The sequence below is a fragment of the Budorcas taxicolor genome, chromosome 5 (genome assembly GCF_023091745.1).
Source record: "Budorcas taxicolor isolate Tak-1 chromosome 5, Takin1.1, whole genome shotgun sequence".
NCBI lineage: Eukaryota > Metazoa > Chordata > Mammalia > Artiodactyla > Bovidae > Budorcas > Budorcas taxicolor.
The window spans coordinates 20,147,432-20,160,637 of record NC_068914.1 but is presented as its reverse complement, the minus strand read 5'-3'; the positions used below and the strand labels follow the sequence as shown (position 1 = coordinate 20,160,637).

General features: G+C 46.5%; 1 protein-coding gene across 1 annotated transcript in view; it reads left to right on the top strand.

The window, feature by feature from the left end:
- Positions 1-234: 234 nt before the first annotated feature.
- HKDC1 (hexokinase domain containing 1) overlaps positions 235-13,206 on the top strand; it is a 40,189-nt gene continuing 27,217 nt past the window's right edge. Inside the window, exons 1-4 of the mRNA XM_052640066.1 lie at positions 235-297; positions 5,628-5,790; positions 10,200-10,348; positions 10,441-10,560. Of these exons, the coding sequence (XP_052496026.1) occupies positions 235-297; positions 5,628-5,790; positions 10,200-10,348; positions 10,441-10,560 (495 nt within the window). The remainder of the gene's footprint in view (positions 298-5,627; positions 5,791-10,199; positions 10,349-10,440; positions 10,561-13,206) is intronic.

Here is a 13,206-nt window from a genome sequence, read left to right as displayed (position 1 = left end):
ACCACCCTGAGCCTCCTATTCTATTAGACAATCGAGTGTGTGCTGGAGGGAGGGACCAGAGACTGGGGGTGAAGTTTAATCATTGAACTGAGCAGCCCGCAAGTATATAATCTGTAGCACCTAGTGCCCCGGAAGCCTCCAGGCTAGACTGGAAGTGGGCAGCTCTCCAGAGACGTGGGTGTAACACTGCACAGAAACCTCTGCTCACCTCAGGAGAAACCAAACTTGGAGAAAATGTTTGCGGTACACTTGTTGGCGTTTTACTTCACCAAGCTGAAGGAGGATCAGATCAAGAAGGTAAGCACTCTCAGAGCTGAGAGATACCTGGTTCTGTCTTCCCTGATAGAGTTAACTGACCCCTACACAGGAAAAGATTTAAGAGAGCTTATTAGCATAGGCACAAGGCACACAGGAGAGGATTAAAAAAAAAAACTCACAGAGGGGGACAAAGAGGTAAATCTCCCATCAGCTGTACATTGCATACTGTCCTGAGCCTTCAATTTCGCTCAAAAATTCCTGGCAGACACCAGATGGGAAGGGGATGAGGAGAAGGTCTGTAAAAAGCCCGGAGATGATTGTGTTTAATGTGAGAGATGTTTAGGAGGGAGGGCTACAAAGGAGAATAATTTTGTTTTATTTTTTTAAAGAATTTGAGAACTTTAGAAGTAATTCACATGATTCTTCACATGCTTGAAAAGTATAAATGCAAACACCAAAAAGGGTGTGAGATTCCACATATAGTAATCAAAATATAAATTATTGGTATGTGCTGTTTGCCAGGGGTGTGTGTGCTATTAATGATGTGCATTATTTTGCCACTTTGCCCAAGAAACCTATCTATGAAACTGATTCCAAGGTGGGCTGATTAAAAGTTGCCAAGGCTGGAGGCCAACAGCATTCTCTCCTGGCAGCTTGGAATGAGGCCGGCCTGCCACTCTAGCCACACCAGTGGCAAGGCTCTGAGCACAAAAATTGCTCAATTTATAGATACCAGAGGTCCTCCCAGCAGGTCAGTTCAGTTCAGTCGCTCAGTCGCGTCTGACTCTTTGCAACCCCATGGACTGTGGCACGCCAGGCTTCCCAATTCCCGACTTTCATCACCGACCCCTGGAGCTTGGTCAAACTCAAGTCCATCAAGTTGGAGGTGCCATTGAATCATTTCATCCTCTGTTTTCCTCTTCTCCTTCTGCCAGTAGGTTGGTTTAGCCAAGATTACCCAGGTATTTAAGGTGGAGTAGGGATTAAACCCAAGCCCCTGACTCCTCTTCCAGCATTCTTTTCATTGTATCATGATGCTTCCTAGCCTTTCAAACTGAAAGCAAGGAAGCATGGCACCTTTGGGCAGCCCTCCTGCACTGGGTGAGATAACCTCCCTCCCTACATTCATTAGGGAGCTGGCTTGCAGGTTGCAGCAAATCTTAAAATATTGTAAATCAGTCAGAGTTAAGTTATCTGACTTTTCCTTTGTCAATTAGATTCATGGAGCCCTCTGCCAGCTTAAGGAGGGGGGAAAGTGCTAAACAGCACTGCTTAAGAATTCATTTACTTCTTGGTCAAGATGCGAGCTGCATGGTGTCTCTCCAGTCCCCAAGGGGAGTCTTTGCAACCTCTGTACCTCCAGTTCTAGCAAATGAGTTTCGTTTCCTTGGGCCCTGTTGTGGTGGTTTACCTTTAGTCACACCCTGGAATCAGGCTGGACATGTTTGTCCACCAGCCCAGGTGCAGGCCCAGGAGGCAAGGTACGCAGCCTCCAACAATTTCTTCTCAGTCCTTCTGGGAGGAGGATTGGTGTTTGTCAAGGCCTGGAGGTGACCCTTCTCTCTCTGGGGAGAGAGTTAAGAGTGAGGTGAGCAAGGATAGTCAGGAACATTTTCCAACCACCTGGACTGAGTGAGCAGCAGGTGTCTGGCATAGCAAGGTTTTATGAGCTGCTTGGATGAGTCACAGGTTCAGAGAAAAAACAACTCATTCACCGTCCTCATGGTGACAATACATCTGGTCAAAAGGCGCAGGCTCGTTCTCCCTCCTGGTCAAGCAGCCAGTCTTCTCCAGAGTTTCTGTGCTTCACGCCTTGAGAGTTGTCAAGATCCTGGGCCCTACTTGCCCGCAAGTGTTAGTATTCAGAACCTGGGGTGATTTTTGAAACCTGCTTATACCAGTATTAAAATGAAAACAAAACAGAAAGGAAGAAGAAAGGGAAAGAGAGAGAGAGGGAAGATAAGAGAAAGGAGAATCCATGCTTACGGCTGCTTGTCCAATTCCATGCATTGGCATTATTTGACCTAGTGATAGCATTGAGCTGAGTTTGGTCACTGACCTGCAGATTGTACATTCATAAGAGAAGGACTGGCTAGGGTTTTCTATGTGTACTTTTTACAGTTTAGTAAGTCAACATTGCAAAAAGTGGAGATGTTACCTTTGGTCCCATCCTTCTCATAAACACTGTCATATTTGCCATGTGGAAGACTTTGCAGCCTTTTTTCACAGTGGATGTTTTTATAGTTATATGGTGCATATTGTTCTGGACCTATGTCCTTCACTTACTGTTATATTGTAACCACGTATATAGATTTCACCATAACTATCATTTTAATACCTTCCTAATATTCTGTTGAGGCTTTCCTGGTGGCTCAATGGTAAAGAATCCACCTGCCACAATTAAAAAATAAATAGAATTTAAAAAAAAGAATCCGTCTCCCAATGCAGGAGATGTGGGTTCAATTCTGGGTCAGAAAGATCCCCTGGAGAAGGATATGGCAGCCCACTACAGTATTCTTGCCCAGAAAATTCCATGGACAGAGGAGCCACTGGGCTACAGTTCATGGGGTTGCAAAAGAGTCTTAGTGACTAAACAATAACAATATTTGATCAAGTTGGATATGCCATAATTTAAACTTCCCCATCTTTTTGGACATTCAGCTACTTTCACAAACATTTTTTGCCAATTAAAATATTGCTGTGTTAAACATAGGCATGCATTTAATATTCTCCATATTTGGGATTGTTTCCTAACGGTAGGTTTCCAGAAGTGAAATCACTGGGTCCAAGAGTTGAACCATTTTATGACTCTCGATTCGTAATATGGGACCTTTGGACTAAGTGATCTGTGAAGTCCCTTCCAGCTCCCACATTCTGTAATTCAGCAGCTTTGAGCTTACATTTTTGAATTTGCTCTTTCTATGTTAAATGTGCTACTTGTTGTTTCTTTTGTTTAGAAAGTATCTCATGTCACGTGATTTGTGAGTCACTCCAAGAGTAGACTTGGTTTTCTGAACTCAAGCGCCTTCCTTGGCGCCTACAATGTGTGTTCCTGGTTATACAGTCCTCAAATCACCTGTTTGGGTTTAAAATATAGCCTTTTTGTCCCAAGGTAGGTTTCATTCTTCTTTTCTAGCTGCTTTACCAGGGGTTGTGGAAGATAAAAAAATATATACAAAACAAGAAAGCCATGCTAGTTGACATTTTTTTTTGACATAACTTTAACTTATTGAAACAGCAGGAGTAGTAACCCCAAGTCCTGAATGACTCTTTTAAACGTCAGCTGGCAAACGACTGCCAAAGGGCCTCAAAACCATTACTCACAAAGGATGATGCTATGGGAATGCCTAGAGAAGCTCATTATACTCTGGGGATGGGAAGAAATGAGCAGTAGGTTGAGGGCCACTGTCTGAAGGGCCTTGGGGTGGGAAAGGAGCACGTTTAGTTCCTGAGGGGCACGTCTCACCCTTCTCTGAGCCCCAGTTACTTGGGTCATGTCCTTTCTGTCGGTTGTCTCCTTGTCTGTTGCTGTGCCAACCAATTAGTCATAAACAGACTCCGAGTGAACAGAAAGCCCTTAATGAAGCATGACCTGGTTCCATCCTATCTCCTCAAATATGCTGAAAGCCCAATTGTCCTCTTTTGTTAATGACTCTCTGATGGTCTTCTGACCTCTTTCTGGCCCTCAGGCCCCCAAAGCTATGGACCACTTCACTGGCTTAGGACTCCATACTGGCCCTGGACTGAACTGAGATGCCTGCCCTCTAGGCTTGGCTGAAGGCTGGGTACCTGTCTTATGATAAAGGTCATGTGACCCCTGGCTTTGGTGTAATTTGTCTGTTGGACTTGCGGGTCCTGCACAAAGCTTTGAAGCAAAACCAGGCCATTGGAGTGAGGAACGTGGAGGAATTGGAGTCCCAGTGCTGCCCCTGACATACAGCTCTCCTAATGGCTCTGAGCCTTGGAGTCCCCATCTCTCAATTAGGAGCCATCATTCTGGCCTTACATGGCTGCCTCAAGGGGCTTCCCTGGTGGCTCAGACGGTAAAGAATCTGCCCACAATGCAAGAGACTCAAATGGATATCTTGGAGATTAGATGAGGTATCATACACAAAAGCATTTTTTAGACTGCAACTGATGTTCTTAGCCTTAAGGAAAAGTGTGGGGAAGCAATTCCTGCAGGAATGTGCCCAGATCAAGCCTTCTTGTGACCTGGATGAATAGCGAGGCTGTTCAGTATATAAAGCAGGGTGGCAATACAGGATGCCTGTCCCACTGTCCCAGCGAGCCCTGGGAATCCAAGCCACGCCACCAAGTGACTAGTGTTAGCATGGGAAAGGAGGTAGTAAGATGTGACTTCCTACTTTAAAATGGACTGTGTACAGCAAGAATAACTTTTATATCTTTCCTCCATTGGGGCATCTGTCTTTTGTCCCAATTTTCTGATTATGTGAGTGACATCACTCATTTCCAATAGCAATTTGAGCTGGCTTTAAAAATCAAACTTCGTCTTGGTTAGAACAACCTCAGTTAAAAAGGAAATTTAAAGTATTGGACTTCAGAGATTGTACTTGGAAACTGAATTTGGCTTTGAGCTTCCTAGCAGCCCATAAACAAGGGGAGACATGTAAATAGCTAGTATTATCATTGCATAAAAGAAAGCTTCCTGTTTTGGAATTTAAGGTTCAATCTATAAGCAAGTCTCTTCCAGTGGAGAGGCAATGGGAAAATGGTGAGGACATTTTCCCATTAGGGAATTAGAAACTGAGTCCTTCTTGTTTTTGCCCCTCTATTGTCCCATCAGAAAAGTGGGGGGACCATTTTTCCCTCAGGGTTTGTCTTTCAGGGGGAAAAGTCCCTACCCCTCATCCCTCAGTTTTCCATTCAATTCTGTTCTTCTAAGCTCAGTGAGGGGTCAGGCAAGGGCCCTTTGGGGATCCACATCAAGAAGCTGTCCCAGGGACTTCCCTGGTGGTCTAGTGGTTGAGAGTCTGTCTGCCGATGCAGGGGACATGGGTTCAGTTCGTGCTTCGGGGGGATCCTGCATGCCGTGTGGCGGCTGAGCCCATGAGCAACAGCTACTCAGCCTAGAGCCTGTGTTCCTCAAGAGAAGCCGTCACAGTGAAAAGCCTGCATGCCACAGCTGGAGAGAGACCCCTGCTCGCTGCAACTGGAGAAAGCCCGTGCACAGCAACGAAGACCTGGCAGAGCCAACAATAAATAAATCTTAAAAAGAAAAAAAAAAAAAGAAGAAGAAGCTGTCCTGAGTCAGGAATGCAGCTTTCTGCCTGGAATGGGAATTAACAGCCTTGAGTGGAGGGCAGGTGCCCCCAGCAGCCAACCCTGATCAACTCTGCACCCTGTTCCAGGTGGACAGGTTCCTGTATCACATGCGCCTCTCTGATGAGACCCTTTTGGACATCATGGCTCGCTTCCAGGCAGAAATGCAGAAGGGCCTAGGGAAGGACACCAACCCCACAGCCTCGGTGAAGATGCTTCCCACCTTCGTCAGGGCCATTCCAGATGGCTCAGGTGAGTGAGGCTGGGGGCGGCCGGGGACACTGCTCCCCCTGGCTCCCTTTTGGCTGATGGGTACCTGAAATTGTCTCCTGTGTCCTGGCTTACCTCTCCAAGCCCTCTCTCCACATTCCCCTCCCACCTTCCCGACTCCAGTAATGTTCCATATCAAAAGTTTTGAGCCAAAGTTCAAATACATCTTGCTTTCTCCCTGCCTGCCTTGGCCCTACGTATTCTGTGCCCTCTCCTGCTAGAGCATCCCAACACTCTTCCCCTTATGAACACCAACCTGGCCTTTCCACCTTAGTGCAGAGATCACTGACTCCACCTGGGAAGCATCCCCATGCTGGGTTAGGTGCTTGTCACCCTGCTGTGTATGGGAGTCTCCCCACTGGACCAGTGCTCCCTGAGGGCGGAGTCTGCATCTTCTTCACCACAGTGCTCTGAGCGCTGCATAGTCCTGGATGCATGCTAGGCCTGAAATGTCTGCAGAATGGATAGTAAATGGCATTTCACTCCTAAGTGCCTAGGTTCTGTGCCACAGATAGCAAGTAGTGGAAGATAGTATAGTGGAAAAAATATTAAATGGTAGTTGAGGAAACCTGAGTTCTAGACCCAGGCCTGTCATTCATCAGAGACCTTTGGCAAAATGTTTAGCTTTGATTTTTTCTACCTGTAAAATGTGTTCTCTCTTGGTGCTGTAATAAGTTAGCACATACTTTGTAGCTCTAAACAACACACATTTATTCTCTTGCAGCCCCGGAGGTCAGAAGTCTGAGATGGGTCTATAATCAAGGGCTATCATCAAGATGTGGCTGAGCTGCGTTCCTGGTGGAGGCTTTAGGGAAGAGTCTCTCTGTTTCCTCGCATTTCCCAGCTTTTCCTATGTTCCCTGGCTCATGCCCTTCCCATCTTCAAGCCCCAGTGTAGCATCTTCAGATCTCTGACTCTGACCCTTCTGCCTCCCTTTCCATACTTTAAAACCCTGTGATTACATTAGGCCAACTGATGAGCAATATTGATTCTATCGGCAACCTTCGTTCCTTCTTGTCACAGAACCTAATATATTCATAGGACCCATGATCAGGATGTAAACATCTTGTAGGAACTGTTATTTTGCCATCAAACTGCTTTACTCTCAGCCTCTGGGTAAAGCCATAGGAAGGAAAGAAATTGGTATCTACTACACACCTCCTCTGGTCATGGGGTGCTAGGGACTCACTGTCTCATACAATCCCCATAAGAACCCCATGGTGGAGCTCTTATCCCCAAGTCAGATGAAAGCAGTGAGGAACAAGGGGCTCCCCCGAATGTCAGAGTCCCAGTGCTCCAACCAAGCTCCAGCAGGGGCTTTGGGGCTTTCAAGGGAGCAAGGACTAAAGTTTAGGAAGCGCTCAGGGATATTTGATTGGATTAGCAGGGCTCTGGGCCCCTCTGGGAGAACACCTAGGCCAAAGTTGCTTGACTCTGCCATTTGAGAGGCTCCTGGGAACTGTGATGGGAAAGACCCATTCCCTTGCTGGTGGGGGTTGTGCAGCATAGGCTCTGTACCACATGGAGAAACACAAGCTCTGAAGAGAGACAGTCCCGCTTTGAAATCTCTGCTGAGTTCTGACACTGCTCTTTGAGAATGCTGAGAAGACTGTGGTCCTTGATGGGTCCTCTGGGGCCATTCAGAGAAGCACCTGAGTCCTGAGGGGTGTGTGTGCTGGAGAGCACCAGCTCAGAGTCCTCCTGGATTCCAGTGCTTTGTCTCTTCTTGTAGAGGTGTGTCCCCAGAAGCAAGGGGAAGCGGCCTTCGATGGTCTGGAGAATGCTGGCTGCTTCAGGAAGGTTTGGAAGTGAAACTGACCAAGTTTTAGAAATTACCTCCTCATCAGGCCAGGAGATGCCACCTCCTGTCTTCATGGTCTCCTCAGAGCCTCTCACTATACAATCGGTCTCACCAGGGATTCTGCTGCAGTGAGGTCCCTGGGCCCAGAGTCTTTGTGGAACCATATGCCTTTGTCAAGTCCCAGAACCACTGTACCCCTGTTCTCATTAGTAAAAGAGATGTGGCCATTTTGTCCACCAACTTGTAGGTTTGGTAGCATCAGATGAGGTCATGTACAAGGAATGCTTGAAACTCTCCAAAATGTCCCAAGTGCTATGGAGCTCCTCTGAGCTCCTGGTCTGATTTTAGGATTATTTCCTAATCTCTTGGGACCTCCATTTCTGAAATGTGTGCAGTTTCCAGAAGAAATCCATCTGCATTGGCCCATTCTCTAGTTTCCCCTCCTTCATCTGAACCTGTCTGAGGCGGGTAACCTGATAGAGCCTTCGTTACCTCCCAGCTGTCAGTCAGGGAGCTGCGCTTGACTGTGCTTACAAGAGCCTTAAAAGCATGGTTGTCATTTGTGCCTTCTCCTCCACCAGTCACAAGGGAAGGGGGACAGGAAGTGCCCATCTTGTGATTTGAATGTGTCAGCGATTCTTTAGGCCTCTCTTCTTGACCTCTGCCTCCAGGCAGCCTCCTAGGCCGCCTGGAGGCTGAGCCTTGTGGGTGAGACCAGCAGCCTCTGTGTTATCAGCTGAGGGCCCCAGATGTCTGCACTGGGGCAAAGGTTCCACACTTGCCTAAGCATAAGACTCACCCGGGCTAACTCCTGGGGACTTCCTTGGTGGCTCAGATGGCAAAGCGTCTGCCTACAATGCAGGAGACCTGGGTTCAATCCCTGGGTTGGGAAGATCCCCTGGAGAAGGAAATGGTAGCCCACTCCTGCACTTTTGCCTGGAAAATCCCATGGATGGAGGAGCCTGGTAGGCTACAGTCCATGGGGTCACAAAGAGTCAGACACAACTGAGCGACTTCACTTTCACTTCAATGGGGTAATTCCTAAATATACAGTTTCCCAGGCTTCTCCCCTTGGAGATCGTGAATCTCCAGAAATCTACTCATTCAGTCCCTGTGCACCTTTGGGAGATGCTGTGCTAGAGAGTGGAGAAGGAACAGGGGCACAAGCCAGACACAGCGCAAGCCAGGGCAGGAAAGCCCAGTGTCTACAGTTTCAGCCTACCATGTGGCCACTTTGGCTACCAGCTGACCTCTGGTGTGCAAAATGCTTCCATTTCTGTTTTTACCACCTAGTAGCAATTTCCCTCTGTGTTTTATTTCACATTTTACAAGGAATGAATCTGAATGGCTAGCTGGTCCCTTAGATTCAGGCAGCTGTGTCTAGGGTCACATGGTACCAAAAAAAGGCCATTTGAGTGACCAGATTGATGTGCATGGAGTTTCATTTATACATGCCTTGGGTATATGTCATGAAGTATGCCTGGTACACGCAGCCAATTTTCCAGCACAGTTAATTTTGTATGAAGACTTGTTGGTTCAAGGGTCTGCACACATGAGCTCCCATCCCATATCTGTAGCTGATGCTAAAGACACTGGCAGGGTCCTAGGCAGGAATTCTGGCTGGATGGATTGACATCAGGGTGGGCCGCCTCACCCCAACACATGTGTCATTTCTACCTTCTTATTAATAGCATCTGTCTTATACTGGGCTAGGTCACGTTACATTTTCTCCTTTTGGAATGACTCTGCCCCAAAATATTAAGCATCCTTGGCTCCTTAAGGGCCAGAATTAGGTGTTTGCCTCCCTTCCCTCCTAGAGTATTTTCTCTCTGTCCATGAGACTGAGGCTTGTATGAAGCTGGATTCTCTTCCCTGAAATCCTCCTGTCTTTTCTGCCTTATTTGAATTTTGTGAAGTATCAACTCTGGTTGTGGTGGTTGTGGTGTGCTAGAATAAGCTCCATCCTCAAGGCTCGTTTCTTTCTTTCTTTCTTTTTTTAAAATTTTTGGTTGTGCTGGGTCTTTTGCTGCCTGCAGGCTTTCTCTAGTTATGGTGTGCAGGCTTCTCACTGCAGCATTTTCCCTTGTTGCGGAGCACAGGCTCCGCATGCATGGGCTTCAGTAGTTACCGTGTGTGCACAGGCTCAGCAGTTGCGGTGCCTGGTCTTAGTCTCACTGCAGCATGTGAAATCTTCCCAGACCAGGGATTGAACCTGTGTGGATTCAATCAGCAGGCGGATTCTTATCCACTGTACCACCAGAGAAGTCTCTCAAGGCACATTTCTATTACCACCTGCCTAAAGTGCATTCACATTTCCCCTCTCCCAATGAACACATTTATTCCCCACAGGATGGCTCAGTGGGCAGGGGTGAGGCGGCAGAGGCAGGCAGACTTGGGTCACACCCCAACTTTGCCCTTCACTGGGAGGGTGCAAATCAACAGTCACACTTCTAGAGTCTTGGCACATGGGCATACCTGGCTTGTGAGGGTGTGAGATTTCATGTTTATCACAGTCCAACTTCTAATGCAGAGCTTGTGTATAGCAGACTCTCAGTAAATGATAACTTTGGGGGGTTTATATTTTTCATAGAAAATGGGGAATTTCTCTCCCTGGATCTTGGAGGATCCAAGTTTCGAGTCTTGAAGGTGCAAGTCTCTGAAGAGGGGAAACGACATGTCCAGATGGAGAGTCAGTTTTACCCAACGCCCAATGAAATCATCCGAGGGAACGGCACAGAGGTACCAAGACCGGGGGCTCTGTGAAGGTGGTCCTCGGTAGCAAGTTTCTGGATGACCTTAGCCCTGTGTCCTATGCTTTCTTTCCCCTGTAGCTGTTTGAGTACGTAGCTGACTGTCTGGCAGATTTCATGAAGACCAAAGAATTGACGCAGAAGAAATTACCTCTTGGCCTAACCTTTTCCTTTCCCTGCAAACAGACTAAATTAGAAGAGGTAAGACTGGTGCAAGGGAGGGAATAGGCTGTGTAGGATTTGGGTTTGGAGCTGGAGAATGTAGCATGTGAGGGGATCAGGCTGGGAACGGGAAAGATCAGCAGGAGTTTTCTTGGTTGCTTTTTCTTTGTTTTTAAACAGCGAGGTGGACACGTGAGGCAGAGAAGATGGTGACACGGCTGCCTTGAGTTTACATTTACCCTGGGCACAGCACAAGGAAGGAAATGTTTTCACCACCAAGCTCAGTAGTTCTCAGACCTTGGTTTAGTCAGAACCCCTGGAGGGCTTGTTAAACACAGATTGCTGGGCCCCAGGCAGGAGTTTCTTAACCAATGGAGCCTTAGATTTGTATTTTTAATAGTTACTGGGTGGTATGGATGTTGCTGGTCTGGCGACCACACTCGGAAGCACCGACATAGTTCACTAGAATAAGAAGGGGGAGGCCGGGGGAGTCTCCTTCTACAGTGAGCCCTTAGGAGGAGGGCTGAGGTGGGGTCACTGGAGGGACAGCGTTACTGAGCAGACCTGGCCTCTGGGATGCACTCTTAGCTGTGCAACTAGCCAGCTGGGCACTCGGGTAATCCACCTCTCTGTGCCTCAGATTATCAGTTTGAAGATGGGGAGAAGATAAACCTGATCTTACGTGAATCTGTGAAAATAAATAAAGGGCCATATAACAGGACAGTGAGCTTTCTGGGGCCAGGAGGCTATTGTTTTGAATCAGCTCTCCTGCCTGGGGTGATGGTCCCTGAGCTCTTGCTGCCCAGACCGGTCATGGCCCCCAGCTCACAGCCAATTCATGGACCCACCTTGACTTGGGATGTGTTTGATGTTGTTGCCTTGAGATGTTTATTGATTATGGGATAGTGGAAAGGGAGTGGGTTTTCACATTTAATAAACCTGGCTTGGAACCATGGCTCAGGACATGTTGTGTCCTCTGGGCAAGTTACTTAACTTCTTGGGTCCCTTTTTTTCTTATCTGTAAAACAGGGACACTGTCTCCTCACTGGGCTGAAGTGACGCTTAGACAAAGCCTCTGTAATGTGCTGAGCACTGTGCCTGGTGCATCGATGGTAGCTTCAAAGTTTTAATGAATGTCCCTATACAACTTGTCTCTTCATGCTTTTGTATCTTCTCCCTCAACTGAACAGATATTTCTGGAGGGCAGGCACTATTTTATATTGTTCTTCCTGTCCATTTCTAGGGTCTCAAGCACGGTGTCTTATATTTAATAGCTGCTTGATAACTATCTGACAATTGAAATGTGCAATCAATCATTTACTGGATTCCATTGAATGGGAATTTACTATCACCTATCGATACAGGATATGGGCTGAGGTTTACTGATTAGTTATTTTCTAAAGAAAGAATTAGGAGGAAAATAGTGTAAAGGTTTCAGGGAAGTTAGAAGAGGCCAGGTGGAGCTTTGCTTCTCTTTGCACGTTGAAAGGACAGAGTTCCCACAAGTCAGTAGGGAAAGTGGGGGGAGTCAGGAAATCAGGCCTCAATTCTCCAGATAGTTAAACACCTCTTATTTGAGTTTAGGAACAGCGACCTTAAGCGCTGGAGTGGATTGCCAATTTCCTTCTCCAGGGGATCTTCCCGACCCAGGAATCGAACCCGGGTCTCCAGCATTGCAGGCAGACGCTTGACCATCTGAGTCACCAGGGAGGCCCTAAGAAGAAGGAAGATTAGGATAATGAAGATAGACTATACCTCAGATTTTTACACTTGTACTGTGTTGAACTCTCCATGTGTATAACCTCATTAAAATCCCAAAGCAATCATATGAGGCAGATAAAATTATTTCTATTTTATATTTGAAGAAACTGCAGTTCAGAGAGGTTAAGAGACTTATCCAAGGCCACACAGCCAAGAATTGCTCAGCCCAAGCTCACAAACTCTCTGACCACACTGATTTTCCAAAAAGACACAGTTCTAGAAAGTTGTTTAAAATGCCAGCAGGGGACTCCCTGCTGATCCAGTGGTTTATTCTCCCTGTTTCCAGTGTAGGAGGAGTATAGGCTTGATCAGTGGTCAGAGAACTAAGATTTTTTACATGCTGTGTGGCATGCCACACACCCCCCGCCCAAAAGTAAGTAAATAAAATTGTTTTTTTAAAAAATACCAACAGGTGCCTGAAAGCATTTGACCCATTTTGTGTTGTACACCAAGGAGAGTTTTCAGATGACATTTAAACTAGGCAAGGGTGGCTTGATTATATCAAGTAAAGGTGAAAATATTTCTCTTCAAACTCTAGTTGAATTACTTGAATTTTGTAAAATTTCCTCCCAGGCTGCCTTTCAGAGAAGTCTAAAGGAGAAAAGTTTCAGTCACAAGGAAATGAATTAGTAATAACAACCAAGAGTGGGCATAGCTGTTTAACCACGATTCTGCTGCATGCAAATTTGTGACATGAAAATAAGGGCTTTGGAGAAGGTGGAGTCTGATCAGCCATGTAGGTACAGAAGGAGGTGGGAAAGGGAAGACTTCCTGAAGGGGTGTGACTGAGGAGGATTCTTTGTGATACTAAAAAATGATTAAAGAAGACCAGGGCATTGGACTTAAAGGAGAAGGTCATTTTGTTGTTGTTTTGTTTATTTAAATGAGGAAACAGAAAAGTCTTAAAGAAAAATTTCTCTGTGT